Raw genomic sequence first — 24,045 nt, forward strand, 5'->3', positions numbered from 1 at the left:
TCTTAAAAAAAAATGGAAGGTGAGTTCCCTGTTAGTCTGTCTGATAATGAACTTCCTGTTAAACACAAATCATAACCTATACCTTTCCTCCCTCCCCGCCTCTAAAAGCAATTAATCATTCTAAATTTATCAAAGTGCAATTAGTCCATTTTAAACGCCTCGCTTACATTTACACTTTGATGAAGGGTACTCTCACGCGTGATTCGTGAAATGAAGCGAGATATTTCTAATGACGTAGAGTCCTTATGTAAGATGAACAGTAGCTACAGTAAATTAACACATCAAACCTTACAAAAAAATCATATCAATAACAAAGAAGATACTAGAATTTTACGGGGATGTGCGCTTATAAGAGGAAAGTGGACGCTAAAGCGAATGGAAAGTTGGGGAATCGGATACCCCCCCCCCCTCTCCCAAAAATAATAAAGAACAATAGCAATAATAATTTGAAATATGAATTGTGATTTTTTTTTAAATAAATCTTTAAGTAATGATAATAATAATGTAGTAGGAGTTAACATAGAGGAATAAGCTTCTCTTTAAAGTGTAAGAATGGCAATCCGTCATGGTAATCATATTATTCACAATTTGTGATAAAGTATTGTATTCATAATCCGCATGGATATTTCCACAAGGATCGATTTTTTTTTGCGGTATGAATATGAATTCTTTTAGATTCACTCCGATGAAAATGTGAGACCAATGTTAACTTGCATAGGGCAAGGACCTTCTCTCGATTTCGTCGCTATATCAATAAGTATTGCGAGTATTTCAAAGTGACACATGGCTGTTTTCCCCTATTCCAAAATTCATTTTGATTAACTTTGTTTGCAATATACTTCCAAAGCAGTTTCACAAGAAATGATCCTGCAATCTCCGTAAATATGAGATTAATAGACAATTGATCTTATTAGCTACCAAAATCATTGCATCTGATTACTCATTTATAAAAAATGTCAATTAAAATCATTGACTATTTCTTTTATGAAACTCTGAATCACTCCCTAGATATCCATGCCTGTCTGCAGAAGCTTCATGAGATTGGGGAAGGGAATCATATTATAAAAATATGACATTAGTATATTGAAAGATGGCATTAATAGTAAGTTGAAAGAGATTATATCAAAGGATGAAATGAATATATCAGAGTGTCACTGGTCTATCAAAAGATGACTTTATCAAAGGCCAAGTCCATCCCAGGAAAAATATTGATTTGAATAAATAGAGAAAAATCAAACTAACATAATGATGTAAATTTCATCAAAATCGGAACGATCGATGATGTCCCTCACTATTTCTTTTGTTTTTTAATGTATGGTTTGAATTATGCAATATTTCATTTTTTTCAGGATTGCCAATAAGGACCGACTTGACCGAACCATATACATGTGTAATATTAAAACGATGCTAAGTGGGAGCGTCGTGGTCTAGTGGTTCTGACTCTCGCCTTTCAAACAGAGGGTCGTGGGTTCGAATCCTAGCCGTGGCGTGTTTTCCTTCAGCAAGAAATTCATCCACACTATGCTGCACTCAACCCAGGTGAGGTAAATTGGTACCGGCAGGAAATAATTCCTCAAAAAAGCTGTGTGCACCTGAATCGGTAGCCTAGCTTAGCGGGGTAATAATAATAGCAGGGCCCGCTGGGAGAACAGTTTTTGGAACTGAAGTGGCAACCCTGGGTAAATATACCGTTGTTGTTGTTGTTATTATTATTATTATTCCATATGTTCATATGGATGAATTAATCTTTGTTTCACTTGACAATGAGGAGAAAATTGGAAAATATCATATTTAATATTACAAAATACATAAGAAATGGTGAGTGGACGACGTCACCTGTCCCTCATTTGCATACCGACCAGGACGTGCATATCCTGTTTTGTGAAATTAAGCGAAACTTCAAAATGTCGTAACTTTCTTATTTTACATCCGACTTTGATGAAATTTTCGATGCAATTGGATTTTCTCTTTTTATTCAAATAAAATTTTGTTTGGGTGGACTTGTCCTTTAAGTAAAAAGCTGGTATTACTTTATCAACAGATGACATAAAAATGGCAGTAATGTGTCAGAATATTATGTAAGTATGAAAAGACGGCATTAGTATCTTTAGAGATGATACCAGTATTATCAAGCGATTAAGTTGGTATATCAAGAGATGACATTATATTATCAAAAGATGATTGTAGTATATATAATGAAATGGAATTAGAACATTAGGAGAAGACATTAGTATATCAATTAAGGGATGATATTAGTATATCAATAGAATGATGACATTAGTATAATAATATATTACATTAGTATGAGGTAAAATCTAGTTCATTCAATAGATCAATAACGAACATATTGGTAATTATAAAAAGTTTCAACTAAAACAATCATCTTTTATTAAGAAATTAGGAAATAATGTTCAATTAACATTTTTTTTCCTAATGGAATCTAATCAGTTCGTAACTTAACTACATGGAATATCTTCAAAAGTACTTCATCATGATCAAAATAATGATCATTGATAAACCAACGTACGTTGAAGCTTTTATTCTAGATTTTAATGACGTGACGGAAATCCAAATTCCCTCTTTTTTTAATGGGATCTGGATAGAGAGAACGTGTGTGCCTGTGTATATTGTGTTTGACTTGTGTCTGGTCAGGTGCTCAGGAGGTTGTGTGTGTGTGTGTGTGTGTGTGCGCGCGCGCGCGCACACGTATGTGTGGGGGTGTGAGGGGGTGTGCGTATTTGTGTGTACCATAGAGTTATATAAACCTAAATTTAACTCTATGGTGTATACACGTTTGTTTGTTTGTTTAATTGCAACGGTGTATGTGCATTGCGAGGGTGCGTGTGTGGGTGTGTCAAAAGAGAGGGTGTGTGCGAGTGTGTTAAAAGTGATTAATTAATGCTGTCATATTAAATTGGTTATCATTAACAATAAAATGCTTTCAGGCAATATATAAGGTCATAATAACTTAATTTGTTACTACACGTTGAGTGATTAGATTGAGACCTTTATTGGCCTATTAGCGTCGGTCAAAGTAGGAATACAGATAATTATCTATTTATTAGCTTGCTAATACCATGTTGCCTTTTTTATCGTTGTGTGCTCTGTAAATTGCTTTTTTTAAAGAGCCTGATATACGTTATACACGTTTTGAGCGTCAATGATTTTTATCGAAATAAGTATCACTGGAAAGAGTCATGATCAACTAGAGAGTTGATATCCCACTCGATTATACTTACAGATCCTCAAACTTACGATACGATTCATAAACTGTATGATACGATACATGAATAACCACTTTCGCAATGTCAACGGATTGCTTGTTGTTCATTGTTTCAGGGTAATTGTTTGTTGTCAGTTATTTATTATTGTTGCTTGATATTTATTTTTTTTTATGTTGGTTAGTTACAATTTGTCATTTGTTTTTCATTTTCATTTTTTGGGGTTGTTGGTACGGGATACAATACAAAAACACTATAATAGCAATTTAAGTTAATTAACATATCTCTCTTTTATCATAAATAATGTAATAAAAGTAAACAACGCATGTTTACATAAACACCAGGTGGAATGTACAATCGGTTCTGATTGTAATCCAAATTGTAGTCCTATTGAATCCAATGGACTGGCAAAGAGTCCTTAAGTTTCAAATCAGTTTTCGAGTGAGCAAGTGAAAGGTCCGATGATTCTAAATACGAATTGCAATCACCATTACAATGATGATTCAAGATTAACGTGTGAAAAGGCCCTTAGTTCCGATATTCCGTTATGACCTTCAAGCCTTTTATATCAATTTCTAATCTTCTCGAAGCTTACCGTTTTATCTATCATAAGAACATTCTCTTTTCTCCTTGAAACATGTTGAATGACCTCAGTGAAATTAACACATGTAAAAGACATACCTTCTTTATTTTTCCCTTTCCTTACAAACGATCATTATATTGTCTCCTGATATTAAAACAAGGTCTTTGTACATTCCAGAATAGTAAAAATTACACAGCCTCATTAAAATATGCAACTATTACATACCATTGAATGAATGGAGTCGGGAATGGATCCAGTATTGTAACAAGTCTAAATTGAGACTTCTGGAATATTTGTTTTTCTTCTTGAATAATATTATAATTCTTTATTTGCTATTTCTTACATCAAACTGATAATTCATCATCTGAACAGTTGAATGAATGGAGATAATTTATCTTACCATTCTGCTTTTATGTAACAGGTGGATATTGTTGGTAGGTTTTTGGTTGTGGCTGCTTTTAAAGCCCCTTTCACAATTGGCGCCTCACTCGTGCGATATTTTTTTTTTCGAAAATATTTTTTCCGTCCTGTTGAAGAAGTGTTGTCTTTGAGTCGCAAGCAATATATAAAATCGTACGAGAGGTGAACGACCACTGCACCAGGATACAACAGTCGTGAGACGTAATCGTGCGATTATTTTCATGTTTCCGGGTGCAACAGTCGTACAACGGCTGCAACGGTTGAACGATGATGCGACCAAGTCGCACGACATATGCGTTTTGTAGCGCCATATGTCGCGCGACCTAGCGACCCGTTGTACGACTACTACAACCGATCGTACCCATTGTGCGACACACCGCACCACCTGTCGCGCGAGGTGTTGGCCTATAAATACGACACGCGATGCGACTTTCTTCATTACAACCGCTGATGCCTGACGAGACGCTGCTACAGTGAACAAGACACAACCAAAATACAAGCATCGGCATGGCCCCAAAGAAGTCAAGGAAAAAGAGGAAAAATCAGCCTGATGAGGAGGAAGGGCCCCAGCCTATACCCGTGGCCGAGGAGAAAGCTACTGCTTCTGTCATAGCTGGTGATGAGGGTGATGAATTTGGTGAAGCCCAGACCGAGGATGATGAAATGCTGCAGGAAGGGGGCAAAGATCCACCAGCCGCCGCCAGTGATGAGAACAACGTGACAGATGGCCATGCTACCTGCGGTATCACCAAAGCCATGGAGCAGGAGCTGGCCGAGTTTTTCGCTGACAATGAGTTCATCTACGACAAGAGCAAGGTGGACTTAAAAAACTCTAAGAAGAAGGAGCGCAAGTACATGGAGATGGCGGAAAAGCTGGGAGTCACCAGTAAGTAGTAGCTGAAAAATATGCACATTCCGATTTATTGATGATGTTTATTAGTTAAACATGCCAATTTTTTGGATGTTGACTAATTTCTTGCTTCTACATTTTGTATATTTTCAGTGGCCGACATCAGACTATGGTATAAAAGCCAGAGGACCATCCTGGGGAAGATGAAGACCGCTGGAAAGAAGAGTGGTCAGAAGGCCATCGTCCTTACCCCCAGGCAGAGATGGGTCAATAACAACCTTGGTTTTCTGATGAAGCACATAGTCCATCGGTCACAGGGCTGCCAACTGGGCCACCTCAGTGGCCGAATTACTGAAGCCGCCTCCGACGAAGAGGGTTTAGATGAGGAGGGTCCAGATGCCAGCCAAGCACCCAGCTCCAACCAAGTCTCCAGCCAGGGGGCTGCACCTCCCAAGAAGAGGCAGAAGAGGGGGTCGCCCACCGATGTGGACAAGGCCCTCCTGGAATTCATCAGAACATCCACCGAGCAGACGGCCATCCGGATCCAGGTGGATGCGGCACTCACCCAAGGCGCTGACGAGAGGCAGGCCTGGCTAGAATGGATGCTGCAGGCCGTCCGCCCACTCCCAAGACCCCTCTGGCGAGAGTTCACCAGGGACACTTTCAACTTGGTGAGCCGCTACCAGGATCGGGCGGACCACCTTTCCACCACCCCAGTATCTCGCCCCAGCACTCCCCAGATGATCCAGCCACTCAGGCCTCAGTCAGCGCCGATCGGCTTCACCCAGGACGCTCCACCTGCTTCCTTCCTTGGGATGCTCGGGCCAAGCAGCACCTGGACCCCTCATCAGAACCCTCAGGGAGGATTTCAGCAGCCCAATTTACAGGCCCCCTTCCAGCAGCAGGCCCCCTTCCAGCAGTAGCGTGCCCCCTTCCAGCAGCAGCACCCCCACTTCCAGCAAAAACAGCAGGCCCCCTTTCAGCAGCAGCAGCAAGGAGGCAGCAACAGCACCAACACATCAATCATCACCCAGTTGAACTTGTCAGATGAAGAAGATGAACAGTGAACTTTTGTTAGGATTGTTTTTATTGTTACTTGACGAACTCTCTCAACTCAAATTATAATTTGACTATTTTGGAACATTTATTTCAAACTTTTTTAAACATTTACTTGGTGAATAGAATTCATTTTCGTTAACAAAATGTCTTTGAAAAAATATATAATTTTTAAAACAACATGATTAATGACAATATAAAATTTGTTATATCTGTACATCTTTTTTATTCTCATAAATCACGTTTTTTCAAAAATGTTCTTTTTTTTTTAATTTCAAATACATGCTATTAAAGGAGAATCAACGTTTATTATTTCAAACATTTCATGTCAAAGAAATTTTTGTTTAAAATAAATGTTGACATGATCATTCATTTCTTCTTTAAAATGATTCATTCCACTAAATCAAGGAGGCAGCAACAGCGCCGTCACATCAATCATCATCCATTTGAACTTGTCAGACTTGTCAAATAAAGAAAATGAACAGTGAACTTTTGTTTGGATTGTTATTGTTACGATGAACTCTCTCAATTTAATTTACAACTGACCCATTTTGGAACATTTATTTCAGACTTTATTTTAAACATTAACATGTTTAATAAAATTAATTATCGTTAATAAAATGTCTTTGAAAAATATATATCATGTTTAAAACAACATGATTAATGACAAAAGAAAATATGTTATATCTGTACATCTTTTTTATTCTCATAAATCACATTTTTTCAAACATGTTCTCCTTCATTATTTTATTTCAAACACATGTTATTAAGGAGAGTTAACTTTTTAAATTTCAAACTACCTTTCGATGTAAAAGTAATGTATGTTTAAAATAACTGTTGACATGGTCATTCATTTCTACTTTGAAATGATTCATTCCACAAAATCATGATCGAAGTTTACATGCCATTTTTATGGCAGAGTCTGTGCTGTATCCCAAGTAGTGCGCCAAGTGGCAGTCTATATCATGTGTTGTTGCCAGGGCAGGCTTCCAACTGGACTGTTGTAGTAGTGCTTCAGGTAAGTTCTCAGCTTCTTGCCCTCTTTGTTTGCCTGGTAGCCTCCGCCAACTCGTTCAACATCCTGCAGAACTGCTGCGTTTCTCCATGCCCCAGGGATATGGTTGCCCAACTCATCTTCATGGTCAACGTCAATGTTCTGAAGCCCAGGAAAACGATCTCTCATTAGGTTGTGGAGGCACATGCAGGCCATAATGACTGTCTTGGCTTTTTCTGGATCAAGCTGTAGGGTACTCAACAAGCATCTCCAGCGATGGGCAAGGATGCCAAAGCTGTTCTCCACCACACGGCGAGCCCTCGAGAGACGGTAGTTGAAGATTCTCTCCTCGTAGGTCTGCTCACGGTTGGAGTACGGCTTCTGCATCCATGTTCTGAGAGGGAAGGCGTCGTCCCCAATTAAGAAGTAAGGGGTGTCTCGGTCATCATCTGGCAGGGGCTCTGGATCTGGCAGGCCAAGAGTACCATTCTCCAGTCCACGTCTCAGCGGGCTGTGGTTGAAGACCTGGGCATTCGATGATGAACCGGGATTACCAACGTCAGCCCAGAGGAACTTGTAATTGCCATCAACTAGGGCCAAGAGGATGAGGCTGTAGAAACCCTTGTAGTTGTAGTAGATCGTACCAGAGCCTGGTGGATTTCTGATGGCCACGTGTTTTCCGTCCAAGGCTCCGCAGACATGATGAAAGTTCCATCTGTCAGCGTAAGTCCGTGCCACTTCTCTCCATTCATCTGGGGTAGTTGGACAGGAAAATACTTCATCTTGGTATTCACTGATGATGGCCTGGCACACCTCTGGTATAAACAGAGAGATGGTATTATGGGCAACACGGAAGGCATACTGCAGGGTTTTGTAGCTGTTGCCGGTCGCAAGATATCTCAAGGTGATGGCCAGTTTGAGCCCAGGATCAAGTGGCTGCCGGTAGCGATAGGACTTCTCTATCCTCGGAGTGATGCGCTGCAACAGTTCAAGGAACGTTTCTTGTGGCATCCTCATGTAGTTCAGGAAGTCACCCTGACATTCTCTCTGCAACTCCGTCATCAGATTATCATACTGTCCAAACAGCACACGTCTCTCAATCCAGGGTTTGACCCACCACCTTCTTCTTTGCCTTGCATGTCTTTGACGTCTACGGATGAGTAAGGCCATCAATATGACATGTCTGTCTTGAACGTTTTGGATTTGCCTTCTCAGACTTAGCAAATGCAAGAGCCTCCCAGGAGCTATTGGTCGAGCAGCAGCCATGTTTACAGTATGGATGGTCCAGACATTTGGGATGAAAGCTCAGGAGTTCTCGAGCTTATATTGGGGGTGAAAAAAAAGCGTACAACGTTGCAAAGGGGGCAAGACAGGTCTTCCAATAGTCTTAGGGTGGTACAACGGACTCGTACGACAGGATGCATCATCCTACGACATGAAAATACTCGTGCAACACTCGTTCGGGGTCTTACAAGTGCGTGCAAAGTCGCACAACACTCGTACTGCCTGTCGTGCAATTATTTTTCATCGCGTCAGTCGCTCAAAATATCGGAGCAGCACGGTTTTTTTTCCCAACCGAGATGCGACCATTTTGTCGCATCTGGATCGTACAATAAGTGGTACAACGGCTACAACGAGTCGTACAACGGGAAAAATTTCGAGTCGCAAGCCGTTGTAGTCTGTTTGGCAACAATTGTGAAAGGGGCTTAAAAGGAGCTTTCACAATTGCTCGTGCGATCGTTATACGAAATGGCCACAATATATATTGCACACAATCGCAACGGTTGTAAGATGTCACACCACCAATTGTGAAAGGGGCTTTAGTGACAACGCTTTGATGATACAGTTACTCTTTGGGCCTTTTCACATGTAAATCTTGAATCATCATTGTAATAATGATTGCGATTGTTATCGTGATTATGATTAGCGTTCGTGATTCTAATCATGTTCTAGTTTGTTTCACACGTGCTAAATATTCGTCATTAGCCTTATTTTTCACTGGAATCATCATTCAAGTTACGATTTTTTTTTACCGAGTGAAAGGGCGGTCTATCTATTGTATTTGACATCATCGTGTAACATTTGATGTGCTTCATATGACAAGGCCTTCAGTAATTCGAGCTATATTCTTCATCGTTACTACATGTGTTTCATGAAAGCTTTTAATATTGAGCTAGTTTTCACAATTGACGGGTCTTTCAATCAACTAATCAAGCACTTTTGCTCGTAAACTAGTCAATTAAAACATCATTAACACATTGAAGGGTTTCAAAGGCAGTGAATGGTTAATGAACAATATTAATTGCTTTGTGATAATTAATTGTCTTATTCACTCGGGTAATCAGGAATATTAGTCTCAGTGACATGCAAGGACATGTATTTCTATAAAGAAATTATAAAAATACATGCAGTTTATCATCTTGTGTACAGCTTTCCCCAATTTTTCTAATAAAAATGTACCTTTTGTAGATTACCTGTAGCAAAACAGTGAATATACCAAATTAATGGTTGAGGGAGGGAAGAGAAATATATAGCTAATATTTCGTGTCAAACATTCAACTGCGATATGAATAAAGGGTGTGAAAATGAATGTAGCTGTTACTTTAACGTCATGATTACAATCTTCCTCTTGTTCTTTGTAAGCCCCCGACTTCACTTCCCCCTACCCTATACCAAGACCCTTTAAAGAACTCTGGATATCGGCAAGGTCGTCAGCATTCTCCATCAGTGAGGTTTGCCGTCTCTATATGGAATGGCTCCGACAAACTTTGAAAGGCCACTGAAAGCCTCAACACAAATTTTCCGTCGAAATCCATGTTTGACCTTATTTATCCACAATGAAAATTGAAAAAATACACGTTTATATTCCAAGAAATATAGATATCTTGGTTGTTATGCGCATGAATTAAGCACCCCACACACCTCACGACTTGTCTGCGACCCGATTTTGGAATGGCAGTCGACTGTGTAATGTTCTAAGTCATCGTACGAATACCTATGTTGTAATCTGTGACTATACTCTCATATTGGAATAAAAGCGAATTTAATATCTAGTCGTAATGGCGTAATAGCAATTACGATTGGCTACGATAATAAACTAATTTGACCTTTACTCCAAAATAAAGGATTGAAATCATCCATAGGCCTAATTGTTATCACTGGCGGATCCAAGGGGGGGCAAAGCCGGCCCGTGCCCCCCCCCCCCTTTGAGAGGATTAAAATTTGCAATGTAAAATGGCGTTAACTTAGAAGTGTGCCCCCCCCCCCCCCTTTGAAAGTGAAGACCTTTTTTTTTGCTTGTCAATTTTTTCTCGTGAACGAAATGTCCTTATTTTTTGTTGAAAACCTTTTTCTTTTCTTTTCTTTTTCTTTTCTTTTTTTTTGCTTGTCAAATTTTTCCTCGGAAATTCCCCCCCCCCTTTTGGAAAATTCTGGATCCGCCCCTGGATGGTATATTCTTTCAGTCAAACTGAATTTAAAATAAAAAGATAATTTTCATTCAATATCAGAAATTGGGCGTAAAGCCCCTTTCACAATTGACGTACGACCATTTGCGACCTTTTGGTCGTGCGACAGGCTGCAACAGGCATCAATCGCTAGTCATCTCATAAGATCGCACAGAGGCTTTCACAGTTGCAACAGCTGTCGTACAACAAAACAACCAGTAAACCCCGATGCACGAGTAAGTCGCATATACTCTTATTGTGCTCGTGCGATCACATGCGAGTGTTGCACGAGGGATTGCGAGTGCAACGGTCGCATACATGCGAATGAAACGGTAGTGCAATGTTGTAAGCCGTTGCGATCGGTCTTGCAACAGTCTTATGGCCCATATTATTATCGCAACCAGTCGCAAGACAGGTCTCTGTACATGTAGGTCGCTTGCACATGTGCAAGTGTTGCACGACCTCCAGTCAAGTAAATGCGACTACTTAGTTGTGCCACCTCTCGCACCAAGTCGTACAACGTTGAACGACACTCGCACGATGATCGCCCGACCGATGGTACGACCCCGGGTACGGTCTGATGCGAGTGAATCGATCGTATTTGATCGCGTTCGGATTTTGAACATGTTCAAAGTTCAGATGTGACCAGTCACGACCACCTCGAGTTCGTGCGACCGTCTACAACGACTGCGAGTGCTCGCAAGACACCAAGAGATCGATCGTGCAACAACAAGAAAAAACTGTTGCAGGCAGTCGTAAACTGGTCCGACGTCAATTGTGAAAGGGGCTGAACGGTCGCATACATGCGAATGCAACGGTTGTGGAATGTAGTAAGCCGTAATTTCGATCGGTCTTGCAACAGTCTCATATTATCGCACCCAGTCGCAAGACTGGTCTCTGTAGGTCTCCAGCACATGTGCAAGTGTTGTACGACCTCCAGTCGACTAAATGCGACTATACTTAGTTGTGCCACCTCTCGCACCAAGTCGTACAACGTTGAACAACACTCACACGATGATCGCCCGACCGATGGTACAACCTGTTGCGAATGAATCAATCGTATTTGATCGCGTTTGGATTTTGAACATGTTCAAAGTTCAGATGCGACCAGTCACGATCACCTCCGACCACCTCGAGTTTGTGCGATCGTCTACAACGACTGCGAGTGCTCGCAAGACACCAAGGGATCGATCGTGCAACAACAAGAAAAAACTGTTGCAGGTGGTCGTAAACAGGTCGTACGTCAATTGTGAAAGGGGCTTAAGGCATGATAAGCCCCTTTCACATTTGACGAACGACCAGTTTACGACCGCCTGCAATGTTTTTTTGTTGTTGTTGCACGATCGATCTCTTGGTGTCTTGCAAGCACTCGCAGTCGTTGTAGACGGTCGCACGAACTAGAGGTGGTCGTGACTGGTCGCATCGAAGTTTGAACATGTTCAAAATCCAAACGCGATCAAATACGATAGTGCGATAATATATAGGCCATAAAACTGTTGCAAGACCGATCGCAACACGGCTTACAACCAGTGGCGTAACTACGGGGGGGCATGGGGGGGCACGTGCCCCCCCCCCCCCCCAATCGGCTGACCAAAAAAAAAAAAAAAAAAAAAAAAAACGGGGAAAAGGAGAAAAAGAGGGAGAAAGGAAGAGAAACGTAATGGGAAAAAAGACATTATTGTTCATTATAATGTTATATTATATCATAATAATATGTCCTGTTATATTACATAAGAAACATTTTTCATAACTTTATGAAACATAATTTGCTCAGGGCCTATGTTTTCATTGCTCCTGATGCTCGCATTGTCTGTTTACCGAGATATATAACCCTGTTATACTAAAACCTCCCGTTTTCAAGTCAATATATACCAAACTGCCAAATATATTTCCTCGCACTTCGAGTTATTGTTTTATGTACAATAGTATCCTTCTTTTTCATGACTACTTAAAGTGATTGCCCCATTTTAAGGTCTTAATATAAAACATTTCCTGTCCGTGCTTACGTTAGCAGTAGCGGATTGGTGAAATATGTCTGCTCTCCATGCATGAATTCCTAGAATCAGTCCTTAAAATGTTCCTTTTTCTGATCTGAATATCAAAAATTTTCAGCTCGCGCTTCGCGCTCGCACCATATGGTTAGTGAACTACGTATGGTCTTCGTGAATTCCTACAAACAAGCCTTAAAATGCCCCTCTTCAGGTCTGAATTCCCTAAATTTTCAGCTCGCGCTTCGCGCTCGCAAGATTTGATTAGTGAGATGGGTATGTTAATCATGATTACAAGTGCTTTATGTGCATATGTTTAGATGTAATTCTAACAAAATCAGCAAGCGCTTATTGGCACTCGCATTAGATGACTATGGTGAGATGTGTATACTCTTAATGGATTCCTAAACTATATTCCTTAAAATCTTCCTATTTGGGGTCAATATTTACAAAAATTTCAGCACGCGCTTCGCGCTCGCATTATTTAGCGAGACAGGTACGTATCATGATTACAAAAGAATTTTATAATGTCCTTTTTTAGGTCTGAATATCACAAATTTTAAGCTCGCGCTTCGCGCTCGCATTATTTGACCAGTGAGATACATATCCGTTTAATGGCACTGTCCTTAAAATGTCTCTATTAGGTCAGTATACCTGGCAACTGGGCGCGCTTCGCGCGCTCACTAAGTGACTCAAAATTTTTGCTGGTGCCCCCCCAATGCCGTGACCCACGGTACGCCACTGTACTGCTTACAACATTGCACTACCGTTACATGCGCAAGCATGCGACCGTTCCTCGGTGTTACAAAATAGTTAAGAGTTAAGAATAAATAAAAGAGAGGGCAGAAAATATAAGAAAAATTGTACTATAAACAACACGAAATTAAAAGGGCAAGATAAGTTTATATTTTTATAAAACAAAAAAATCTAACTTTTCCGAAATAAAACCTAGAGAAAATAGGGTAAAGGGCATTCCTCCCTCAACAAATAGGCCCGTATACTGAATTCGGGTTTAAATTAAACTCTTCTAAGGTTGTGGTTTAATTATGGATAGCTAATTGTTGCATAAATCTGTAATGGTGCAGGTTTAATTTATTAGCTCATTCAAACAAAATAATATGTACACGCGCACCTAACTCATTGCAGATTGGCTGACAGCCCATTGGAAGTCCCAAGCTATATTGCTCTGAGTTCGAATTGGTATATACCTCAGATCAATCACACGAATACTCGCACTGGTTTCATTCAAACGTATGATCAATCGTATTGTCTCACGTCGACTCTCACGACGATGCAATCAGTCGTGCAACTATTGAGACTGTTATGAAACCACTCGCAATCCCTCGTGCAACACTCGCATGTGATCGCATGACCACTCACACGAGCACAAGACGAGCATAATTATGCGACTTACTCGTGCACAGGGTTTACTGGGTGTTCTTGTTGTACGACAGCTGTTGCATCTGTGAAAGCCTCTATGTGATCTTATAAGATGAATAGCGATTGATGCCTGTTGCAGCCTGTCGCGCGACCAAAAGGTCGCAAATAGTCGTACGTCAATTGTGAAAGGGGTTTTAAGCCTCTTTCACAATTGTGCTCGTGTGATCACATGCGAGTGTTGCACGAGGGATTGCGAGTGGAACGGTCGCATACATGCGAATGCAACGGTAGTGCAATGTTGTAAGCCGTTGCGATCGGTCTTGCAACTGTGCAACAGTCTCATGGCCTATATATTATCGCACTCAGTCGCAAGACTGGCCTCTGTACATGTAGGTCGCTAGCACATGTGCAAGTGTTGTACGACCTCCAGTCGAGTAAATGCGACTACTTAGTTGTGCCACCTCTCGCACCAAGTCGTACAACGTTGAACAACACTCACACGATGATCTCCAGTCCGATGGTCCGATCTTATGCGAGTGAATCGATCGTATTTGATCGCGTTTGGATTTTGAACATGTTCAAAGTTCAGATGCGACCAGTCACGACCACCTCGAGTTCGTGCGACCGTCTACAACGACTGCGAGTGCTCGCAAGACACCAAAAGATCGATCGTGCAACAACTGGGAAAAAAAATTGTTGCAGGCGGTTGTAAACAGGTCGTACGTCAATTGTGAAAGGGGCTTAACAGTTTTTTCTTGTTGTTGAACGATCGATCTCTTGGTGTCTTGCGAGCACTCGCAGTCGTTGTAGACGATCGCACAAACTCGAGGTGGTCGGAGGTGATCGTGACTGGTCGCATCTGAACTTTGAACATGTTCAAAATCCAAACGCGATCAAATACGATTGAGTCACTCGCAACAGGTCGTACCATCGGTCGGGCGATCATCGTGTGAGTGCATGTTGTTCAACGTTGTACGACTTGGTGCGAGAGGTGGCACAACTAAGTATAGTCGCATTTAGTCGACTGGAGGTCGACTGGAGGTCGTGCTGGAGACCTGCAGAGACCAGTCTTGCGACTGGGTGCGATAATATGAGACTGTTGCAAGACCGATCGAAATTACGGCTTACTACATTCCACTACCGTTGCATTCGCATGTATGCCACCGTTCAGCCCCTTTCACAATTGACGTCCGACCAGTTTACGACCGCCTGCAACAGTTTTTTGTTGTTGTTGCACGATCGATCTCTTGGTGTCTTGCGAGCACTCGCAGTCGTTGTAGATGGTCGCACGAACTCGAGGTGGTCGTGACTGGTCACATCTGAACTTTGAACATGTTCAAAATCCGAACGCGATCAAATACGATCGATTCACTCGCATCAGGCCGTACCCGGGGTCGTACCATCGGTCGGGCGATCATCGTGCGAGTGTTGTTCAACGCTGTACGACTTGGTGCGAGAGGTGGCACAACTAAGTAGTCGCATTTACTTGACTGGAGGTCGTGCAACACTTGCACATGTGCAAGCGACCTACGTGTACAGAGACCTGTCTTGCGACTGGTTGCGATAATAATATGGGCCATAAGACTGTTGCAAGACCGATCGCAACGGCTTACAACATTGAACTACCGCTTCATTCGCATGTATGCGACCGTTCCACTCGCAATCCTTCGTGCAACACTCGCATGTGATCGCACGAGCACAATAAGAGCATATGCGACTTACTCGTGCAACGGGGTTTACTGGTTGTTTTTGTTGTACGACAGCTGTTGCAACTGTGAAAGCCTCTGTGCGATCTTATGAGATGACTAGCGATTGATGCCTGTTGCAGCCTGTCGCACGACCAAAAGGTCGCAAATGGTCGTACGTCAATTGTGAAAGGGGCTTTAATGTGTGCGGTGGCCTTTATAGGTACCGTCTGGTATATTATTCTTATTCTGAAAAGAGCAAACATCGTTGTGGAACTACTGATGTTTGCATTAACTTTCCCATTATAGGCTATAGCCATTAGGTAATTTGATATTTCATAGAGTTAATAAATACATGAGAGAGAGACAGCACAATAACCCGACACATTTTAGCAATTAGTACTTTGCTGTTATATCAATCCAGGACACGAACAATGAAGCTACTTCAATGGCAATGGAGCAATTATCAGGTCGTGACGGTTATACCATATGATATTTTACACTATAGGCCTAATGATTGGTTAGCTATAGTATCACGTGATAACTCAGGAAATATTCATGGGCATACATGGATAATTCATTAGCGCGCATTGTATTTCGGAAGTAAAGATCACGTCACTTATTGATTAAAATAATTCATTGAATTTTTTCTCGGGAAAATGTGCCCCCCCCCCCTGGAAAATTATGGATCCGTCCCTGCTGTTAGGGTTAGTGTTGTTTAACTCTGACAAGTTATATATGAGTTTAAAGCTTAGGATGTGCTTTTCCAAGTTCAATGAAAATCTCAAAATTCATTTTGGGCGACTTATTGTTGGTTTTGGGTGGCTGGTCACATGTATTCATTATACTAGTCATATTGCTTCCACAGCTCAGATCACGCATAGATCCCTGAGACACATTTATAAAAAAAAAAAAAAAAACAGAAAGAAATAAAGAACCTAAATGTAGGACTGTACGATTAACTGCCTTACCATTTGTCGTCCAAGTACTAAATGAAAATGGACTGTGTTGGTTCGGCGTGCATGCTAACGTGAATTAAATTATCATAATCCGTTATCATCCGATTTACTTATACAATGTCATGCTCAAATCACTTTTTAAAATCTTTATCTATTACTATTTGCATGTAGTCCTTAAACGAACTTGACAGTTTCAGAATAATTTTAATTTCGCTTTAATTACTGACCAATTTATCTATGTATGTGTGTATGCATCTATGTATTCTATCTATTATGTATTCTATCTATGTATGTATATCTCTATATTCTATATATTTATCTATCTATCTGTCAACTGGGGTTAATTGAACACCGTATCTTTTTAGCAAATTTTTTTATTAGTGAAAAGCAAACTGACATTACTTTCCTGTTTCACTTGAATTCGTACGATTTAAAAAATAAGTCGCGATTCCAATACCAAAAAAGATTTTGTATTTTGGGTTTCCAGAAAGCGTTTCAATATTTAAAAAAGCCATTTTAAAAGTGACATTAAATGCCTCATTATCATCAGGTCATGTCATGAGTGACATGAGTTCAAAAACCTTACATTCAACATTGTCAATTTATTTCAACGAACTTTCAAATAAGTGATTTAAAAATTATGAAAGTCCCGTGGATGTTTGAAAGAGCTCAATCAGATCCACAGAGAGAGGGGAGAATCATGTTTGTTTGAAAATAACAGATACCAAGAAAAGCAGAGAATCGGAGACAATATTGGACATTTTTAGAAAAAATAAGAACATTGATAATTTTACAGGGAGCTAAAGATTTACTACATCGGCTTCAATTAGGTCGTAAACAAAAATGAGGAGAGGAAGCGAGAGAGAGAGAGAGACAGAGGGGGGGGGGGTGGGGTGAAATGAGTTTGGATGGTAATAGTTTAATCACGATAATGCAGCAATTTCCAATAGTCCAGTTTGCCGAATATTTATAGATCGAATGTAACCTATTTGAGCATTATGGGTCATACTGTGTGTGCGCCCTTGAGTATTTCAGAAAAAAAATCATTACTTGCACAGTGGGTGCAAGTGGGGTCTAGTGGTTCTGACTCTTGCCTTTGAAACATAGGGTCGTGGGTTCGAATCGTAGCCATGGCGTGTTTTCCTTCAGCAAGAAATTCATCGACACTGTGCTGCACTCGACCCAGGTGAGGTGAATGGGTACCCGGCAGGAATAATTCCTTGAATGCACTGAGCACCGGTGATGGTAGCTCGAGCTAAAGCCGGGGTAATAATAGCAGCGCTTTGTATCCTCTGGCAAAAAGCGATTTATAAATCCAGCTACAATTATTATTATTTCCATAAATGATTCAAGAAAGAAAGTTGATATTATCCATTGCAAACATTACGACTTTCCCTATTTTATGGAGATTGCGCCATTTCGGCATTTTCATATTACATTATCCAATATCCATAATGGGTGAAAAGAGAAAATTAAGTAAGATTGGTTAACAAAATATCTTTATTAAACAATGAGCCATTATTTTGGGCGACATTTGAGCGCCTTTCTGACTGGTATTTGTACAGAAATCATTTCCATTCCAGTTTTCCTTTCTACATTAAAATTACTTCGAAAAAAAAAAGGCACATTAATCCAAATGGTCTATTCTGGGTTTGACGCCAAGAAATGATGCTTCATCGAATAAAATTAAATTAAAACCATTTCATCTTTGTATGGATTATGGCAGTGGACAAAGCTTCGATGCAAACAAAATAATGCTCACCATTATGATCAGGCAGGCGTGACACGGTGTTGCGTTAATTAAACGAAGAAGATGAGGAATGGCTGGAGAACCGCGTCATTTCATTATCATCATTATCAGACGAGCGCTGGGCAAGTTAAACACGGTCGCAATTTTGTTAACAATGTAGTTAGTGGTGATTGCGAGACGACACCCAATGATTGTACACCTGCAACCTAGAGTAAAGGAACATTTCAAGCAACTGTATTCGACGATTTAAGTAGATGGAAAAGGAGAGTCAGAGGATAAGAAATCGAAAAACTATTTAATTTCTTTTATTGACTCCATGGAGCCAATAAAATTGTGTGAAAATATTCTCGCAGAATGATGCTATTTCTTGAATGATCTTTGCTAATGTGAAACGAACTTAAAATGTTTTCGTTAAAGATAATGAATCCGCACTCTGTCATCTTTATGGTCACTATGCTGCTTGGTAAGTAAATCAGAATATTGCTTTGTCTCTGGTTACCAGGGTAGCAAAAATTAATCAATTTGGGGGCACCACCATATCAAATGCTATTTGTAATGCACCGTAATTAAAAAAAAGATGCTCATGGCGCGGTAAGAAAAGAAGAAAATTAATGGAAACCTAATTGAAAAGGGTAAAGAATACACGTATTAAATTAAAAGCTTGCAATGCGTAAATAACAAGATATTCAGTATTTTTGTTTAAAGTGATGCGACTCGGAATATTGCGGATATCTTTTGGAAGCCAAGCATATACTCTTAGAAGAGTCGTTAATGGTGGTTCTCTCGTCTTGTAATCAGAGGGTAAAGTGTATACGAATACACTATCTAGCATTCTTTTGCGAGGAGTTAATCAACACTTTGTCACTCTCCACACAGGTGATAAATGGGTACCGAGTATTGTAGCTTGTCCAGTATTGTGCGCGCCTCATTGGCGACTGAACTGAATGCTCCCCTGGGAGTGGAGGATGTGCATACATTGTGTGGGGGATGACTGATTGAATCCGATGACCAGGGTTATAATAAATATCTAAGCTCTTATGTACAATGTATGTCTTGGGCGCATTATAGGTAGCCAGATTTATTATTATTATTATTATTATTATCATTATTATTATTATTATTGTTGTTGTTGTTGTTATTATTATTATCATTATTATTATTATTATTATTATCATTATTATTATTATTATTACTACTATTATTATCATCAACATCATTATTATTATTATCATTAGATAGATAGATAGATTGTTTAAATCTAGATGGATGGATGGAGAGATAAAATGCTCTTGAATAAAATTCACCTGTGTCTAGAATAAAGTTCGTTGCGCTGTGTGAGCCTACAATCTTAGCTAAATGAACTTGGGTAAGAGATTTCACTTTTTAGCTTCAATTTATTTTCTTCATGTGATTTTAGTTCTGTGTCATTATAAAATCAAAACAGTTTCACTTTACTGTCTAAACTGAATTCTTTTGAATGTATAAAATTATGTAAATCAAATTCTGACAAATTAAATTACATTATCATGATATACGATCTCAATAATTGAAGATAGAAAGGGACGTATTAGATTGTGTGATAATTATTTTACGAATTTCAATTTACGCCTGCATGGTCAAGCAAAGTCTAAATAAAACGAATGTTATTTCAGATGGAGGACATGAAAAAAGCACGGGAGAACAGATGCTCTTTCGGTAAAAAATTCCCAGCGCCGATTCTTTTGTCCTTCGTGATACGAGTGGTTGATTTAATAATTCAAGATATTGAAAACATTATGCATTCTCGATTCAATACGATTTTCTTATAGTTTTTAATTATGATAATCCATACACTTTTTATTACAATTTCCATTTCATAAACATTTCGCTCGCAAATGTTAGGCCATTATGACTCGGTCACAAATACCATAAAAACCTGCTACAAACGCCATACGAATGATTTTTTAGACCATTTCATAAGATCTTTCTGCAGGAAGGCCGTATGAAACCAGTGTTCGTGGACCATTCGTAACGGTTCGTATAAGTTTGCAGCTTGGTCGATGGTTTTGTCCAAGTTTTTTTTACGTCGCACAAAACCCTCTCTTCGTAAGGCGGCCTCACGACCGTCATAAGAACATCATGAGAACCACGCAAGATTTTGTATTACCGAAAATTATCAAATTTCTCAAGAAGGTCTTAGGCTGTTCTTAAGAATCCCGTAAGAATCTATGCCCATCCAGGAATCTCTACGAAATCCAGAATTGTTACGCACACGAACGTCTCGTTCGTAACAACTTTAATTCAATTCAATTCAATTTATTTTCCACATATTGAGTAAAAAAAACATACAATATCAGTACAATCAAATACATACATAGATATCAACAATACAAGTATAAATAGTTACAATATATTACATAAAAAAGACATAGAAGATCAAAATGTGGAGGGGATTGACAAAGGCCATATTGATCTATCAAGGTCAATCCCCAACAGAAAAACAGTGGAATACATAAATTACATATGAAAAAAAAAAAACTTGACCTCAAAACCCCAGACAAAGCAAAAGAAAGTAAAAGACGAATAAAGGGGAGGGAGAGGCAAATATAAAATTACCTTAAGGAGTAAGAAGGGATAATTTATATTTTCGTTTGAAAGACAGGAGTGTTGGGGAAAGCTATGACCATAGCTTTACCATGTTTACGTAAACTTTTTTTCGTATTATATAGAAAATAAGCGAAAATCTAGCCTCTTGTCGAGGCCCTGGCGGCTGCTTCCCGAGCGAAGCGAGGGATTTCCTAATTCGCGAATATAACTCTTTGTGAAATTAAGCGAAACTTCAAGATGTCATAACTTTTTTATTTTATATCCGATTTGGATGGAATTTTCAGTGGTATGCTTGTTGGATTTTTCTCTTTTTATTCGAATCAACTTTTGTTGGGATGGACTTGTCCTTTCAAAAAAGAGAAATAGATTTTTCAATCTAAGAGGTAATTTTGGTCTGAAATTTTGATCCAGATTTTGTTGTAATAATTCTGTCAATCAGAAGCATGTGTTCTGTAAATCTAATAGGCATAATTTTACGTTGTCAGTTTTTAACAATTACCAGCTTTAAATATTTTTTTACCTTATTGGAAAAAATGCACTTGCTAACTGTGGATATCTGTCACAAACCTTCTTGCATAGTTCATTTGATTTGATTTTTGCCAAAATCCAGATGTCTAATGCTTCAGTGAGCACACAATTTTCGAAAATTATGCAAATGAGAATAATGTTCAAGGCCTTGGCCCCACTCTGTGCCGTATCGAATGATTATTTTAGCGTGCGTGCCTTTTGGATAGTGTCACTCTGAAGCCATGTGCGAAGTTTCATTAAAAAAACTGTTATAACAGAAGTAACAAAAACCGTCCATGAAACAATCTGCTTATTTCACTTTTGTGGATTTTTTTTTCCTCTCTCATAGACATTGTGTGCACTATATGAGTGCATATGTTTAAGAATATGTAACCCCTTATTCAATGTGGTGGAATTAAATTCTCAAAACTGTCTTTAGCAATGTCATTTGGCTGTAATGTTTATCAACCTATGGGGAATATTCTGTGCAGAAAATGAAATCGATTTGTTTATGTATGGATTAGCGAGCATGAATCAAAGGGAGAAAAATGGCATTTTCAATAACACAGACTCATTTTGAGGGGTAATAAAGTGAATAATGGGGTAAATTCAGTTTCAAATGTGACTTAATTGCTTTTTTATCATCCATCATTTTTGTCACCACACACTTTGAGCGAGCACACTTGGAAACTTAGGAGTGAATACTCTTTATATTGCATAATTTTTTTTTCCTAACAATTTCTCAGGATCACTTGAATTATGGACAAATCAGTGGTTAATCCAGAATGTGAAAAATGGGGAGGGGGCGAGAAATTGGGGAGCCACCAACATTTTCAAATTTTAACTTGTTTTTTTAAGCAATAGAGGATACCAACTTAAACCCCTCTGATGCTCACTCAACCATTAACATACGTTATCAAAATTTTGTGTGGAGTGGCTTAATGATGAATATCAAAACAGCATTTGCACCAGAAAATTCACCAAAAAGTAACTCTGTATTTACAAAATCTGAAAAATGACTCTCGTGACTTTCAAAAATGATAATTTTTAATTCAATCTTTGATTACTCATGCATGATCGCTCAACTGATCAATCTCATCTTTTTTAGGAGTTGCTTAATGAGTGAAGACAATTACCTACAAAATATTATATCTCAAAATGATTCCGTTCAAAAGTTACAGCATTTGGATTTAGGGGGACTTAATTTTTTTGTTCTGTATATATTGCTATCAAAACAGAACCATGGCCCAACGCAGTATTTTTCGGAGGGGGATATGTAAAATTTTCAAGCGAGTGGGTCAAGCGACCAATCTGATTACTAGAAGGTGTTTTCTACATTCAAATTGATTTTTTTTCTTTTGAAAATTCCAATAATATAATAGGCTTGATAATTTTTCTGGTCACCTGCTCCTCTGCCCCCACCCATCCATTGATGTGTTCGACCACGAAAATGGAAGTGGTTATACTGAATATATATTAAATCAGTGTGGTTAGATTATGTGGCATCAATGAATTAACATATATATATGAATCAGATTCTTCATCCCTCTAACCCGAATAGGCAGAAAATTTCATTTTACTCCATTATCTCCATCAAATATGAAATTAAATTGTATTTAATTTCGCAGCAATTTGGACGGAAATATCAGCTTCAGGGGCATATCCCAAGACTATGTTCTTTTATAGAAAAAAAATCCGCATCAATGTTGCAGAGGAAAGCGTTCCTGCATAGCCTAATAACGATTAAACAATGTTGGATAATCTCTATAGCAACAGGAAAGCGCGTTGAATAATAGAAGCACACACTGTTCGAATTATGGGCACTTTAGCAATTAAGATATCACTTTTTATCCATTATTGAACCCATAGAGGATGTCTTAGATAATTGAGGCTTGTGTGCTTTTTTTTGACGACTCCAATTATATTTCGTTGTTTTTATGTCAATTATAGAGATAGACCTCTAATCGTATGTCACATAAATGACGTCACACTGTAAATGAGTCAATTATATTTCATAGCCTAGTCAAGTATGAATTTATTTTATTATCCAATGCAATGATAATACCAATTTACAAGTTTACAGACAATCAGTTATGAATACATAGAAAAGCAAGGATAATAGGAACCAGATAAAAGCATGAATGCTAGTCAAGTCTGGCCCCTTCTAGTCTAGATAGATAGAAACATGTTTCTTAACTTGTTAGTTAAGAATGAACAATCGTCAGTCTACTAAATATACTCTGTAATATATATAAACAGTGACTACCTAACAATTTAACAAAATTTAACAGTATTTACATATGAAAGATATCTAGATGATAACAAAAATACCGTATAGATGATAACAAAATTCATTTTCCAATAGATGTTCAACAACAGCTTTACGAAAACTTGATCTTGATGGTTTCTTTCTGATTTTGATTGGTAGCTCATTCCTAGAATTTGTGCCTACATAAGATAAACACTCTTTTCCCAAGTTTGTCCTAACCTTTGGTACATACAGATTATCATATTCCTTTGCCTTGTATTATATCTATGTTGAATTAGTGAACAATATTGTAGCAGTGAATATGGCAAATTTGTATTAATTAGATCATACATATATATTATCATCAAATAT

The 24,045-nt window shown here is 38.9% G+C and overlaps 1 protein-coding gene across 1 annotated transcript; it reads right to left on the minus strand.

Moving 5' to 3' along the window:
* Positions 1 to 7,088: 7,088 nt before the first annotated feature.
* On the minus strand, positions 7,089 to 8,390 carry LOC129283973 (putative nuclease HARBI1). The gene has a single exon (XM_054919526.2). The coding sequence runs from the start codon at positions 8,388 to 8,390 to the stop codon at positions 7,089 to 7,091; it is 1,302 nt and encodes a 433-aa protein (XP_054775501.2).
* Between the last annotated feature and the right edge of the window lie 15,655 nt (positions 8,391 to 24,045).

Source organism: Lytechinus pictus, chromosome 7 (assembly GCF_037042905.1).
Source record: "Lytechinus pictus isolate F3 Inbred chromosome 7, Lp3.0, whole genome shotgun sequence".
In the NCBI taxonomy this organism is placed as follows: domain Eukaryota; kingdom Metazoa; phylum Echinodermata; class Echinoidea; order Temnopleuroida; family Toxopneustidae; genus Lytechinus; species Lytechinus pictus.